The sequence below is a fragment of the Eulemur rufifrons genome, chromosome 15, assembly GCF_041146395.1.
Source record: "Eulemur rufifrons isolate Redbay chromosome 15, OSU_ERuf_1, whole genome shotgun sequence".
Taxonomy (NCBI): Eukaryota; Metazoa; Chordata; class Mammalia; order Primates; family Lemuridae; genus Eulemur; species Eulemur rufifrons.
This window is the reverse complement of record NC_090997.1, coordinates 89,831,815-89,848,261: the sequence shown is the minus strand read 5'-3', so window position 1 is coordinate 89,848,261 and position 16,447 is coordinate 89,831,815. Positions and strand designations below refer to the sequence as shown.

Genomic DNA, 16,447 nt, shown 5'->3' with positions numbered 1-16,447 from the left:
ACTCCGTCTGAGAGGGACTCGCCTGAGGTTCCTGCCTCGGTCTCTGTGTCAGCGGTTCAGACCCGCCCTGCAGCCACCAGGGCGGGTCGGTAGCATCGTCCTCTCGGGCAGTTTCTGTCACAGGGCTCCCCTTTTCCACTCAAATCGGATAGAGTGGGGGTCTTAGTTAAGCAGTCCCACGGCTGGCTTTGGGGTAACACTGGCCTCTTTCGTTCTGCAAGCGAGCAAGCAATGCGGGCGGCCTGGGGTCATTCCGACAGTGACCGCTCCCGCCCCAGCGCGGGAGCCTGGGACGGCTCGGTCAGGTGACAGCGGCGGAGCATACTTAGCAGGCGACGCGGAAGTCGGCCGCGCCAGCGCCGCGCGGGGACATGCGGGTCGCGGAGCTCCTCGGGCTGGCGCTCGCGCTGCTCGTGCTGCTGCCACCGTGCCCCGCCCGTCGCGCCGCGCGCTTCCAGCCCACCTGGCAGTCCCTGGACGCCCGCGAGCTGCCCGCGTGGTTCGACCAGGCCAAGTTCGGCATCTTCATCCACTGGGGCGTGTTTTCCGTGCCCAGCTTCGGTAGCGAGTGGTTCTGGTGAGTGCGCGTCCCTGCGTCTCCGCGGACCCCAGCCGCGTGGCTTCCGGAGCTGCCCCCTTGTCAGTTTCACCCGCTCTCGCCGCCCTTTCCTCGCGCCCCCCACTGTTTAAAGCGAGTTTCGCATTTCCGGGTGTTGAATGTGTGGTTTCTTGTCTGAGTGCTTCGTGCTGGGTGAACACTGAATTTTTTTGCCCTGTGCCTGCAAGAATTAAATGGTGTGGGGAGGCTTAAAAGATAAGAGTTATTTTAACAAGGCCTGTATAGTATTCTTTTGGTCTCCACTTTTTTTTTTCTTGACGATAAGGATGTTGCCTTTCTTTCTGGTAGAGTCTCTTTCACACTGGAATTTCATCTTAAGAAACAGCACAAAAGTCAAAGTGCTCTTGCACCTGCTATTTTTCAAGAACTTTAATTTTTATTTTAACTATTATTTAATAGGCCGAGTAGCATATTTTAACCCCTGCATTTCAAAGAGATTGCCTTCCTGCAATCAGTAACCTTTCTTGTATTGTTAGGCCAGCTGATGTAAAAGAACAGTATGAACTATGGAGAATTATTCATATAATTTAAAAAAATCAGTTTGTAAAACAAGGGACTTTCTTCCTACACCATGTATTACCAAACATATCTACTTCAGAAAGATGTTATAAATCTTTATTTGTATGTTTTGGGCTGTAAGGCATTTTGAGTTTATTTTTGAAATGTTTCAGATTAGTGAGGTACATAATTAACAGATTTTCTTCCACCTAAATTGTATCTTATATTATCATTTTGTTCAACCATGAAGATTAGCTAAATATATGTTGGTGGGTTTGACACTTGTTAATTGAGACTAGTGCTCTGCCAAAATAAACCAGCTAGTTTTGAGTCATTTTATTCTTTGCTATGGTTAATTTTCTATAAATAAACACATGGCTGTTTGTTTTGACATAGAACAATAAAGATAACTTCTTATACTAAACAATATAGAATACATATTCCTGGTGATCTGGAAGTGCATTAACCCTGTGAAAGACTCTTTAATTATTTATGGTTTCCCTTTGTACCCTTTCTAAACCTCTGCTCCCCACTCCCAATTTGACTTTTGGGCAGTCAACAGTAGAGATGATTATATCTGACTATTCTTAATGGAAATTAAATACCAAAATATAAATAATGAACTCTTTACTGTATGTGCCTCTTTTCATCTCTTTTAATATGAAATTTGAGTCTAGACTGTAGGAGAGAATGCAGGTTCAAATTAGATGACACTGTTAGGGACAGAAAAACAAGTGAGAGGTAATGGAAATCAGAAAAACAGAAAGAAGAAAACACTTATAGGAAAACAATAAGGAGAAAACAGTCACAGAAAAATAACCAGGGGAAACAGTTATTCAGTCTTAAAGAATGGCGTAATTAGATCACGGAACAGTGATCACCAATCAGAAAATAGAAAAACACCATAGACAGTAACTTTCCCCATCACATGTATAGGAGAAAGGAATGAGTAGAACATAACCTTTAAGTTATGTCCACAGCTGGAAAGAATTCAGTCCTCAAAACAGTGATGTAGAATTATGAATAATTATAACCTTTACCTAAACTACTAACATACCAAAGGGAAAACAGAAGTAGATGGTGCCTACTCACGGAGACAGACCTGTTTCCCCTTAGGAAACATCTTTCGCCTTGCACGTTTAAACTTTCTTTGCAATAAATTCTTCACATACTTGCTGAGTGTCTGTCATCTCTCTCCATCTCGAGGGCCTCAAGGCAACACTTCAAAGTTCAGCTGTGAAATACATCATGGATCCGTTAGGATAGTTTCACTTTAAGGCATCAAGAACCCAAATAAAAGGTATGATAATAGGGGTTTGTTATCGCACATAACAAGAAATTTAGAGATAGTTGTCTTATTGATGAAATCAAAAACCCAGGCTCTTTTTGTCATCTTCAGCCTGTGGACTTGTCCCTTCATGGTCACATGATGGCAGCCAGGCATCATAACTGCACATGACCTTGCCCAAAGGCAGGAAGGCCAGTTCCTCTTCATTGGGAAGGAAACCATTTCTAGAATCCTCCAAGTCAGCTTACCTTCAAGTTCCATTGGCCAGTGTGGGTCTTGCATCCATGTCATGGCTGCAATGGAAGCTGGGAAAGTATATATGTGACTTTTGGGCCCGCAAACAACATTGCCTGCCACATATCATGTCCTTAGTGATCTCAGCCAGAAGACCCTCCTGATCATCGTTGGGGATGTAGTGCTGATTACGGATTTGCTTATCCTGTAGAAATACTCTTATGAAGGAGTGGTGATAGGAAAAACAGGAGATGGGTTGGACATGGGGTTTGCGTATGTTTCATGAGGATAGTTACTGCTGTGTTTATCTCAAATGTCTTCGGTGTAGTTTTCCTTATGAAGCCTTGCTTAAGTAGTTCAGGTTCAATATATACCATTGTTTCAAATGAACACATATAACAAGTAATCCTTGAAGGCTGAGTTAATTTATGAAAACGACAGCATCTTCCTAATTTTACTGCTGCCTCCCTTTCTGTGCCCTGCCCTGAAACGTGTTCTCTGCTAGTGGATATCATAGATGCATGCTATGTTTTAGGCATATAGTCTTACCTTTTGAATCCCTGGTGACTTATGTTACAAAGGACAATGTGTAAAGACATATACTACATGTTGTGACTTAAACATGAAGCATTAAGAGAGAATGGGTGGCTGAGTTGCCTAGAATGTTCTAGTTTATGAGCTGAGAGGCTTTCACAGGGAGACAGATGGATATTGAGAGGGGTTTGTGTAAGCTTTCTTTAAAGCCCAGCCTAACTAATGAGGAATTGAGAAAGAGGATCTGGGTAATACTGTATTTGAACAAGGGGGAAATAGTAAATGGACCTAGGCAATTATTTCAAATGTTTATGTATGTGGTGTTCATGTGCTGTTTCCTTTCCTCCCCTTAGGTGGTACTGGCAAAAGGAAAAGATACAGGAGTATGTGAACTTTATGAAAAATAATTACCCTTCTGGCTTCAAATATGAAGATTTTGGACCACTATTTACAGCAAAATTTTTTAATGCCAGTCAGTGGGCAGATATTTTTCAGGCCTCTGGTGCCAAATACATCGTCTTAACTTCCAAACATCACGAAGGTAAATAAGTACAGTGTATGCAAATGCTGATAATGGTTAGGAAATGAAAAGTTTTTTTTTTTTTTTTTAAGAAACTAAGGATGTCCACATGAAATCACAGTTTTCTCTTAGGAGCAACCATAAGTGGGGACTGGCATTTGCTTATAATTTAAGGACCACATGTTCCACCCACATTGAGAGGTATTAGGGGTACAGAAAGATCATAGCCTCCACAGAACAGAGGAAAGATGGGCACATTTTGTTATATGCATATTTAATAATAGTTCTAAGATTTAATTAAAGACATTTGAAGGGGGATGTGGGTTGCAAGTCAAAGTTTATAACTGGAATTGCACTCGTTTGTTTCTTTTCTCTGTAATGCATTCTGTGAAGGTACCTTGGGGATTATGCTGTTGTAGACTTGCATCATTATCAACACACCTGACTGCACTTTTGGCCAACTCTTGGGTGGCTAAGTGATGTAAATGGTGGATGAATTGCTAATGATGAAAGTGACTCAGATCACCTGGAGGGAAAAGGATTATGGAACTGTAATGGTGCCCAGAAATATCAGAGGTGGTGGAAGAATATCTAAAAGGAATCACAGTGGTCCTACATTAATACGGTAGATTCCACCCATTACCATTCCAGTGTCTGTAAGACCAAGGAAGCATTAACAAATTGTTATTGTCCCAACCACATGTTAATTCATTAGATAGTTTCCTTTGCATGACCATCTTTGCCTTGGTATAAGAAATTTTGCCTCATTGTTTTCTCCAGGGATGGGAGGGGTGGTAGGAGGGGAGAACCAAAACCTAAAATCTAAAATTACCTTAGAATACTTTTCCCTTTGGCCACATTCTGGTAGCTTCATGATTGTCTCCTATAGCTGTTTCTCCTGCTGAGATGGATAATTATAAAGCGTATTTGCTTAAGAACATGTTGATTTCCTGATTCTAGGAACTTCCCCAAGTTGTATGGCACAAAGTATTATTAAAAAAATTTAAAAACTCATGTTTTAAAATTAAAAAACAACTAAGAAACTCTTAATCTGTGAGGACAGATGAGATAGCTCACGTTTATACATTTTCTAGGACTCATGCTATCAGATGTTTTCATTGCTTATGGAAAATGCACTGCTAAACCCAGGAAGGAAGATCACTGTGTGAGCTTATTTATGGTGGTGATATTAAACTGAAGATCCATGCGGTTTTAGCACTGCCTGACATTAGGGCTTGTCAAGTTGAAAAATTTTGAGTATGACTTTAAATATTGACACTGCTTTGAAGCTTACCACAAATGTCTTTGGAACCAGAGTGAGCTGTTTTAAAAGCTTCTTAAAATCAATTTTAGACTTGTCTTAATTTATAAGAGTAAAGTGTTTCAGCAAAAGTGTCTTATGAATGTCTATTCTCAAAGATTCTTTTAGATTTTAGTGTAGCAGTAACAATGTCCTTATGTCTCTAGGTATCAACTGAAAATTTTGAGGCTTTTATATTACTTCTTAAGTATTTAAGATTATATATCTCTTATAACATTTTTATATAGAACAACCAGCAATATAACTGCAAATTCCTATTAAAAATGAATTATTTCAAAGTGTTTCTGTAATGGTGTACATTATTTTTCTTACCCATTTAGTTGGTAGATTATTCACTTTGGGGTAATTTTATTAAGGAGGAACGTGTAAGCTTATGACTTTACAGTAGGATGAGATTACACATGGTTAGCACATTTTAAAATACAGAACCACTTACTGGGAAATAGTGTCTTTAAATGAATAATCAGGTTAAAGGAGATTTACTATACGTGAATCATCAGTGTTCTAAGAATAATACTATAATAAAATAAATAATCTTAAAACCAGGCAATAGACTCCAGTCTTTGGTTTAGAAGACAAATAAGAATCTAGCAGGAGTGCATCTCAGGATCTTCACTATAAATAGTAGTAGTCGTTGTTTAGCATGGTAGATGTGGAAAACGTTACCATCTTAACTATAATCTGATATTGTTGATTATTTATTTTGTGGTACACCCTCTGCTAGCAGTTGGCTGGGGATACAGCAGGAAGTACTGCAGACATGATGCTAGCCCTCGAGAACCTTAAAGTCTAAGAGAGAAAGTACTGGAGCTAGATCGGACCATATAGACCTTTTGGCATATCCTGAAAGTTGCTTTTAAAAACCTCAGCCCCATTTTGTTTAAATTCTCATATAAAAGAATATATACTATGAAAAAGATTGCCATAAAACAGGTGTTTTTAGAAGCAGTTATTTCTATATCCTGTGTATTATCTGATTTGTTTTGGCATTTGTATAGGTGGAAATTTACTAAAATAAAATTGATGTGCTTACAAGGGTTTTTACTATAATTTTTCAGGCTTTACCTTGTGGGGTTCAGAGTATTCATGGAACTGGAATGCAGTAGATGAGGGGCCGAAGAGGGACATTGTCAAGGAGCTTGAGGTAGCCATTAGGAACAGAACTGACCTGCGTTTTGGACTGTACTATTCCCTTTTTGAGTGGTTTCATCCGCTCTTCCTTGAGGATGAATCCAGTTCATTCCATAAGCGACAATTTCCAGTTTCTAAGATGTTGCCTGAGCTCTATGAGTTAGTGAACAAGTATCGGCCCGAGGTCCTGTGGTCGGATGGTGACGGAGGGGCGCCGGATGACTACTGGAACAGCACAGGCTTCTTAGCCTGGCTGTACAATGACAGGTGTGTGTGCGGTTGCATTGCTGCTGTTACCTTACATGTTCCTGAGGTATTTATAACATCGCAATTCCCTTGTTGCTTGAAATATTTCCTTTTACGCTCACTGGTGGCATGAGGGGGAGGAAATCATTGTAAATGCTGCTTAGTAGATATCTCAATATTTACTTAAAATAATCAGAGTAAACAAATCAGGAGTAAAATACAACTCAATCTGATTCTGAAATCAGAGTAAAAATCACAGGATCAAGAGCTTTGAAGGTATTAATTTTGGGGTCCCCCTTTTTATCTCCTACTCTTGCTTTTTTGGCCCCTATCCTGGCATAACTGTTTATTCACCATTATTTCTGATTATGTACTTTTCAGTCCCCTAATTGCTTCTTTTTGTCCCCTAATTGTCTCTTATCTTTTGGTAATCTTTGCTGCCCCATTAATGTCACCCTTGCCTGTCTCCTCTTTTCCTTCATGAGCAGTATTCTCACTCCTTCCTGCTCTTTCCTGGCATGTTCCAGGCTGCCCCGTTATGACAGTGAGTTCTCACTGAACTCCTCCATTGGGCCTAAACTATACGGAACAAATTTACCTTTGTACTAGAAAGCACCTGGTATTGTGCTACAAAGGCAGGCATTCTTCTATTTGTACTGCCTGGGCCCACAAAAGGCACAAATACCAATACTTTGGAGAACTCTCGAGACTTAAAATAGCAATGTCTCCAGGTACTTCTCCCAAGGGAAAAGACTGGGAGCCATCCACCTCCATTTGTGACTCAAAATTGTCCCCTCTCAGTGGAGTACAGGCCTCTCTAACTGTACCACCTATGATACGTTTTGTTGTGGGGATATTGTTCACATAATGTCAATGGGCACAATTGTAAGAGAAAAAAGCTAGAATATATGTATGAAATTATTCAGTCATTGGAGAGAAAAATGTCTTGAGTATAAATTCAGTTGTGGCTACCATTCACAATATTGGGAGCCTTCAAATAATAGTATAATACTATTATAAGTGCTATATGTGCTAGGTACTGGGTTAAGTGTTTTACATAAATTATTTTTGTTCTAATGATAGATGAGGAAGTTAATTATTAGAGGAGTTAGGTAACTTGTGCTGGGTCTGGGAGCTGAAAAGTCACAGAGCCAGGACTCCAATCAACCCTGGTCTATTTGTCTTTAGCATGATGGGCTTTCCACTGTGTTATGCCATGATCCTTTTTCAGGAGTGTATTTCACTTAGACCTCTTTTCAGTGACATTTGTTTCCTTTTATGTAAAAAAAAAATACTTTTTGCTTAAAAAAATTATCCTTTTCATTTCAGCCCAGTTCGGGACACAGTAGTCACCAATGACCGCTGGGCAGCTGGTAGCATCTGTAAGCATGGCGGCTACTATACCTGCGCAGATCGTTATAACCCAGGACATCTTTTGCCACATAAATGGGAAAACTGCATGACACTAGACAAGTTTTCCTGGGGCTATAGGAGGGATGCTGGAATTGGTGACTATCTCACAATTGAAGAATTGGTAAAGGTACAGTGAAATTCTCGTGGCTATTATTGTAATATTCTTAATGGTGTGGTTGTATGAGAATTATTTCTTATAATTTGTATAGCTCAATGGCCTATAAACACAGGGCGTTATTCTATCCTTTGTGTTTACTCTTCTAGATAGTGACTATATATGTATATAAATACAATGTATTAACACATTAAAGATGAAATTGTTTCATCTATCTAAGAACTACATTTATTCTTAATTTTTTAGCAACTTGTAGAAACAGTTTCATGTGGGGGAAATCTTTTGATGAATATTGGGCCCACACTAGATGGCATCATTTCTACAATTTTTGAGGAGCGATTAAGGCAAATAGGGACCTGGCTAAAAGTCAACGGAGAAGCTATTTATGAAACCGACACTTGGCGATCCCAGAATGACACCATCACCCCAGATGTGTGGTAAGTCATTCTTGTTACCAAGTGCTATTTGATAGAGGGAGGCATTTAACATTTCTCAGGGATATAAAGAGAAGAGTAGGATAAAAAGGGAAATCAGACAAATGCCTACCTATACAAAGCACTTTCCAAACTTTACTTACTCTAAAGAGAAAGGGAAGAATTAGCAAGTTTTTGAACACATTGTTTATCAAATTGAGCTTAAATCATTTCTAAATATCTCCCACTGGTGGGCAAATTTTAGCTAAAAGTAGTCAGCTCTTATAAAAATTGTAAGCCATTCAGACCAGTGAAAAATGTTGAATGGTTAATCTAAAACAGAGACCACAGTTTAGTCAGTTCTGTAAATTTTAACTTTTCCAGATGTTGCATCTCATCAAATTAGTAAGCAAGAGGTACCCGAGGGCAGACAAAAATACTAGATTAAAAATGAACCAATCTGGGTTTTTGTTTCTGATAATAAAAAAAAGAGCCAAAATAGAGAGGATTCTGGGAAGGTGTTTAAGTAGGGAAGTACCAGGAATCTATCTCCCCACCTAGACAACAGTTGTACTGATAGCATTTGTCTGATGGCCAGGAAGCACAAGAAAGATACTCAACATAACTAATCACCAGGGAACTGCAAATCAAAACTACAATGAGATGCCACCTCTCATCCATTAGGAGAGGTTCTATAAAAAAACAGAAAATGACTGTTGGTGAAGATATGGAGAGATTGGAACCCACATGCACTGTTAATGGGAATGTAAAATGGTACAACTGCTGTGGGAAAGAGTATGGCAGTTCCTCAAAAAATTAAAAATAGAATTACCATATGATCCAGCAATGGCACTACTATGTATACCCAGAAGAATGAAAGCAGGGTCTCAAAGAGATATTTGTACACTCATGTTCATAGCAGCATTATTCACAATAGCTAAAATGTAGAAGCACCAAAATATCCATTGACAGATGAATGGATAAATGAGAGATATACATATAATGGAATATTATTCAGCTTTGGAAAGGAAGGAAGTTCTGGCCTATGCTACAACATGGATGAACTTTCAGGACATTATGCTCACTGCAATAAGCCAGTGACAAAAAGACAAATACTATATGATTCCACTTATATGAGGTACTTAGAGTAGTCAGAACCAGAGAGACAGAAAGTAGAATGGTGGTTGCCAGGGTCTGGGGGAAAGGAGGAAATAGGGAGTTATTATTTCATGGATACAGAGTTTTAGTTTTAGAAGATGAAGAGAGTTACGGAGATGGGTGGTGGTAATGTTTGCATGCCATTACGAATGTATTTAATACCACCAACTGTACGTTTAAAAAGGTTGAAGATGGTAAATTTTATATGTCTAAAAATAAATTTTAAAATGGAAAAAATCAGCCAAAAATAACAGTATTGTTTTAATTGATTAAAAAACTCCTTACTTGTTCATACTATTCTAATAAATTTAAACCTGAAGTTTCTTTAAAATTAATAATGTTAACTTACTAATTTTTGTTTTAACTAGTATCTTCTTTAAAAGTCCCACCTCAAACTTCTCTCTGAGCTTGGGAAGGTTCTGTGTGCCAATGAGTATCTGAATCAGACTTTTCAAATATGATGGTTTCTGATATGGAGTCTTATATAAATAAAGGTAGTTATTAGTAAAGCTTGGAAAATTCACCTTCTGTCACCACCTGAGTACTGCCTGATCAAATATAAACCAAATGATTAGACTAAATGTTCTTCACTCTACTTCATTTATGACTTTAAAAAAAATTGTTAATCCACAGAAGACAGGTAAGGTAATCTAGACAGAAGCAAATAATTGTGGAATTTTAGAATGTTGGATCTGGGAGAAGCCATAGTGAGAACTCAGAACCAATCTCTCATGTTGCAGAGAATAGTTTAAATATGATTTGGGAATTTGCTTCTGTAGTTATATTTGAACACGAGGGTGGCTGATCTGGGACTTCACAATCATTAACCATTATTCTATTAAGCGTTTATTTCAATAAATAAAGATAAAAGCCAAAATATTTAACATGGCTCATGCAGCCATGAGTCTGGCTCCTGCGCTCCTGCCACCCGAGTGGTCGTGCTCTCCCTCCCCACTGCAGGGGCTCCTTGCCCTCGGGTTCATCGTGTTCATCGTGTTCATCGTGTGTGCCTCCTCTCCTGTAGTCATCTGCAGGTTCCCCAGTCAACTCTTAGAAGCCTTCAAGAGGTTAGCCTTGGCTTGCTATCCCTGTCTCCAGAACTACTCTTAACATAATTCTTAGTGATTTTAATGTCTGTATTCACAGTTCTTCTAATTCACTGCACCTCCTCTCTTCTAGGGATCCTGTCCACTCTATCTTTGTGACCCCTTCCTTTGGTCATTACCCTTAGGCCTTGCATTGCAATTACTGTTCCCCTTCCATGGCTTCAATTTGGAGCATTCTACTGCCTACCACCTCTTATATTTTTAGCTCACTCCACACAGCACTTCAGCTTCCAAAAGGATCTATAATCCAATGATCATATCATCTTTAACCCTATCATCACCTTTCTCTGTCCCTCTTCTCCCCACCCAGGTCAGATTCTCTGGTCCATCCCTCACATACATCCTCAACTCTTAACCCTTTCTCCCTTTGTCATACTCACTTGACGGAACACCAACTTTCATTAAATTCAGCTCTACTTATTCAGTGCCTGCCCCTGGACAGCTAAATGTAAGAAACACACACACACACACACACACACATGCACACACCCCACATAATGTAAAATTAGCTAGCTCACTTTTGGCTTTAAGGCCAACGCTTGTGTCCTGGATCCCCTCCCAAATCATCCATCCAAGGATTATTATAGCAATTCTTCCCTTTTGCTTCTCATCTTCAATTTCCCCCTCTTTATTAGATCCTTTCCCATCAGCATTTAAACATGTTATTTCTTTCATCTTAAAAAACTACTCTTTTTTGTAGGGGGAGGGGTTGGATCTCACTCTGTCACCTGGCCTGGAGTACAGTGATGTCATCATAGCTCACTCCAACCTCAAACTTGTGGCCCCAAGTGATCTTCCTGCCTCAGCTTCCCAAGTAGCTGGGACTACAGGCATGCACCACCGTGCCTAGCTAATTTTATTTTTTGTAGAGATGAGGGTCTCACTATGTTGCTCAGGCTGGTCTCAAACTCCTGGCCTCAAGTGATCCTTCCACCTGGGCCTCCAAAGTGCTAGGATTACAGGCATGAGTCACTGAACGAGGCTTAAAAGTACTCTTTTGACCGTACTTACATTCCCAGCTAGCTTCCCATTTCTCTCCTTTCCTTTGTAATAAAACATCTTGAAAGAATTGTTTTTACTTGCTATCTCCCATTTCTCCAATTTTTTCTCTTGAACCCACTCTGGGTAGGCTTCTGCCCCGACACTCCACAAAATTGCTGTTCCCAAGGCCCAGGATAACATCTCCCTTGCTAAATCCAGCCGTTAGTTCCCAGTTCTCATTTTCTGAACTTATTGGCAGCATTTGCCTCAGTTGATCACTGTCTCTCCTGGTTTCCTTTGTACCTCTTGGCTGTTCCTTCCCGGTCTCCTTTGCTGATTCCACCTCAGTTCCCACCCTCTAAATCTTAAAGTGCCCTGAGGCTTGGTCCCTGGACTTCTATTCATCTCTATTTTTCTTAATTCCCCCAGTGATCTGATCCGTTTTCGTGGCTTTAAATGTCACAATGATGACCTCCACATGTATATTTCCAGTGCAGACCTCTTACTGAAGTCCAGCCTCCTATATTTAACTTCCTCCTCAACATTTCCACTTGGATACATAAGCATCTTAAACCTGTATGTCCAAAACTGAAGTCCTGACTTTTGAAATTTTGCTATAAACTAGCTCCACCCACAGTCTCAGTTAATGGCGTCTTCATCCTTTTAGATGGTTGTTGGGCCCAAAGCCCTGGAGTCATTAACTTCCCTTTCTTTTACATCCACAGCCAATCCATCAGCAGGTGCCGTCATCTTTACCTTTGAAATCCATCCAGAATCTGACCACTTCTCATGCTCTCTATTGGCAACTCTCATCTTTTTGGTTTCCATTGTCTTGCCCCTGCCTGGATTATTTCAGTAGCTTCTTGACTGCTGTTTCCATCCTTGCCCCTTTGATCTGGTCTCCACAAAGCAATCAGAGTAAACTTTTAAAGTAATAAGTCAGGTTATGCCACTCCCATGCTCAAACTCCTCCAGTGGCTTCCAGTCTCAGAGAAAGGGCCATGTCGTCTAGAAGTTTACAAGGCCTCGTATGATCTGGCTCTTGACCTAAGCCTCTGATCTTGTCTGCTGTCACCTTTCCCTCCTTCCCTCCCTCCCTCTTCTTCAGCTACTCTGCCTTCCTTGCTATTGTGTCAGCAGGCCAAGCGTACTCTTGCACTGGGGCTCCTGAACTTGGCTTTCTCTCTGCCTGGAAGGTTCTTTCTGCAGATTCTCCCATGGCTCCCTTATGGCTCTATTCAATCTTCAAGTTTCCTCAATGCCGCCTCCTCAGAGAGGTCTTCCTGACTATTCTACTTAAAATCACACCCCCAGGCCCCTCTGTTCCTACTTAGCATGCCCTGTCCTTCTGACCTGGCTTCAGTTTTCTCCACAGCGCTTAATCATCACCTGACATATATTTATTTGTCCATTCTGATTTCACCCACCAGAATGTACGCTCCATGAGGCCAAGGACTTTGTTCAATGCTGTATCTCTAGCTCTAAAACAATGACTAGCATTTTAAAGATTTCACTAAATATTTGCTGAATAATTGAATGAATAAATGAATAAATGAATGAATTGTTTTCTTTGGAGCATATTCCTCTTACCTTTTCCTTTGTTCTTATTCATCCTTTAAGTCCCAGACTAAATGTCGTTTTCTTGGGGAGGCCTTTTGCCAATGTTGATTTGAAGAGATCCTATTGTTACGGTCTCTCAATTTCCTTTTCTTTCATAGTGCCTATCAAAAATCACACTTTCATATTAATTGTGTGATTACTTAATGTCTGCCTTTACCACTAGTCTAGGCTCCATAAGAACAAGAACTATGTGTGTGTTGTTTTCTTTTGTATCCCTAACACTGAGCACAGTACCAGGCACAGTGCTGACACATGCATATTTTATCTTGTTGAATTAATGAATATAAAAATTTGAATCAGTGTGTAAGAAGACATGAAGCTCTTGCATTGCACCCCCTTAGCTCACCGCCTCCCCTTTTCAGCTCCATGAGAGCAGTCAGATGAAGAATACTAGTCCAGGAACATCTTTACTTCCTTTTAGTATTAGAGAAGTTGGGGAGGGAGGTGTTTTTTTATACCAGCATAGGGCTATTTTTCCTCCCCTTCTCTTAATGGGGACATTGGTAAACATTTACTAAATGGAAGTATCTCTAAAATAATTCCAGACCTGACCCATAAATGATGAGAAGCATGAGGTATAACTTCTTTGTTACTATGCTTTTTATTTTTTCTTTTAAAAAGGTATACATCCAAACCTAAAGAAAAACTGGTCTATGCCATTTTTCTTAAATGGCCCACATCAGGAAAACTGTCTCTTGGCCAGCCCAAAGCTACTCTGGGGACAACGGAGGTAAGAGGGAATTTTACTTTCACTATTCCTTTAAATTGCTGAGTAAAGTATCCTGATGAAAATATAACTTTTAACTTTAAGGGGAGGCTTATATGTGTTCCTTTTATACCCCATGAGAGTAATTTTAAAATGAGCTCTATCAATGGTAATGTTTGGCCAAACCTTTGAAACTTTTTGTTTCCCAGGAAATTAAACCGATAAATCAGTTGTGACCTTATCTTCATGCATATCACTGTAAAATAGACGTTATTCTTCACAGTCATTCTACGTTGTCAAGTTCACTGCATGCTTCCAAAATTATTCTTTTCATAAAATTGCAATTCAGATGCTTTCCCTGACACTCTACCGCAGAACACATCTGAAAAAAGGGAAGATGTCATGACCCTACTATTTTAAGTTTAGAAAGCATTTTGGAGAAAGTAAAAGATGAATCTAGCTGTTCTAAGCACCAGGTCTGGCATTATTCTTTAAGAAATGAATGATCCCTTTGGAGGTGAATTGTCCAGATGGTTCTCCTTGCATCACCTTTCCACATTTCATCTCTAACACTTGTAGTTGGTCAGGCAGAAAGAAGATGGAGTTCAAATCTAACGTTTAATTATAGCTTAGTAGCTTGGGTATGAAAGTGATTATTTTAAAATTTTATCTATGTTCTTGGCACCAATTGATATAATTTAAAAGTTCATGGGTTATTTGTTTTTTGATTGGATTTACTAGACAATTAAAGTTCATAGGTTTTGAATCTGATAAGCAAAGTTTTGTGGTTCAAAATAATCATAGAATATGTAGAGAACTACTTATCTGAATTCACTTAGTATCATCATTAAGACTAAGGATATAAAACAAATAGAGTAATAAGCAAATGTAATGATCAAATTTATGTATTGTGGATTAGTAGAGGTGACAGGAAAATCTGGGGAGGAACAGTGGCTGGATGAGAAGGAAACCTTTCTGCAAATATTCTGTGTAAGAACTGGACAGGCCTTTGTTGGGCAGATTGGTTCCAGACTCATTTTCTCTTCAGCATTTTCCCCACTCTGATACTCCAGTCTACCTTTACAATTCTTCCACAACCTCTACACACTTTTATTTCCTTTTTGAGAGTAATATGGAAGCAAGAATATAAAAACAAGATAGATGGATTTACTCAAGTGCATCAAGAGTTAAAACACCTTGTGAATCACTAAATAAAGGTAAAAATGAATTGCCTATCTGTACTGCTGTTTTAGAAATGCCAATCACTCCTTCCCAATAGAAAGTGGATGAGTCAAAGAGATGCATTTGGAGACATTTGTATGTATGTTTTTAATTTCAGATAAAACTACTGGGCCATGGACAACCACTTAAGTGGATTTCTCTGGAGCACAGTGGCATTGTGGTAGAGCTGCCACAGCTAACCGTTCATCAGCTGCCCTGTAAGTGGGGCTGGGCTCTAGCACTAACGAGCGTGATGTAGAGTGCAGCAGAGTGGCTGATGCTGCAGTTAGACCTACGACTCGGCAATATCAGCGTTCTATCATTGTAGCACATGGAGAAAGCAAATGTGAAATTGGACAAGAGAAATCAAGTAATTTAGGCAAATCAGCCCCTTTTCTCTCTTTCACTCTAAATTTTTTCCCTAATTTACCTATGTAACCATTTTAACTCTCCAGTGCACTCTTCCATTAAAGTCTCTTCACATTGATTTCATTTCCATGTGTGACTCAGAGGTGGAAATTTTTTTTTGGTTTATAATAGGTAGGAACTGGTGGTGTTATGAACTGTATGGGGTCCTTCCCCCCACCGCCAAATCTTATGTTGAAGCCCTGACGCTCAATGTGACTGTATAGTAAAACGTCATTTAACAACAGAGATATGTTCCTCGAGAAGTTTCATTGTGTGAACATCACAGAGTGGATGTACATAAGCCTAGATGGCATAGCCTACTACACACCTAGGCTCTGTGGTGTGGCCTATTGCTCCTAGGCTACAACCCCCTACAGCAGGTACTGTACTGAATACCGTAGGCAACTGTAACACCATGTTAAATATTTGTGTATCTAAACATATCTAAGCATAGAAAAGGTTCACTAAAAATACGGTATAAAAGATAAAAAATGATACACCTGTTTGGGGCACTTACCATGACTGAGCTTACAGGACTGAAAGCTGCTCTGTGTGAGTCAGGAGTGGTGAGTGAATGTGAAGGCCTAGGACATTATTGTACACTACATTAGAATTTATATATAGCTGTTAATACTTTAATAGAATAAAGAAAATATTTTTGTGCAGTTGTGCAATGAATTTACATTTTAAGCTAAGTATTATTACAAAAGAGTAAAAAAGTTAAAAAAGTTAAAACTAAGTTTAATTTATTATGGCAGAAAAAAATTTTTTTATAAATTTAGTGTAGCCTAAATATACAGCTCAGCATCCAGAGGTGCTAATAAAATGTTTCACCAATAACCAGATGCTATATAAGAAAAAGTATGAGACCCCAAATTTAAATTTATTTAAGGTGTATCTTGCTTACATGTGAAA

The 16,447-nt window shown here is 39.4% G+C and overlaps 1 protein-coding gene across 1 annotated transcript; it reads left to right on the top strand.

Moving 5' to 3' along the window:
• The first annotated feature begins 344 nt into the window (after positions 1 to 344).
• On the top strand, positions 345 to 15,819 carry FUCA2 (alpha-L-fucosidase 2). The gene is made up of 7 exons (XM_069487960.1): positions 345 to 577; positions 3,527 to 3,714; positions 6,073 to 6,412; positions 7,721 to 7,931; positions 8,166 to 8,356; positions 13,819 to 13,927; positions 15,243 to 15,819. Exons 1-7 carry the CDS (start codon positions 372 to 374, stop codon positions 15,381 to 15,383), a joined length of 1,386 nt encoding a protein of 461 aa, XP_069344061.1. The 5' UTR covers positions 345 to 371; the 3' UTR covers positions 15,384 to 15,819.
• Positions 15,820 to 16,447: the final 628 nt, after the last annotated feature.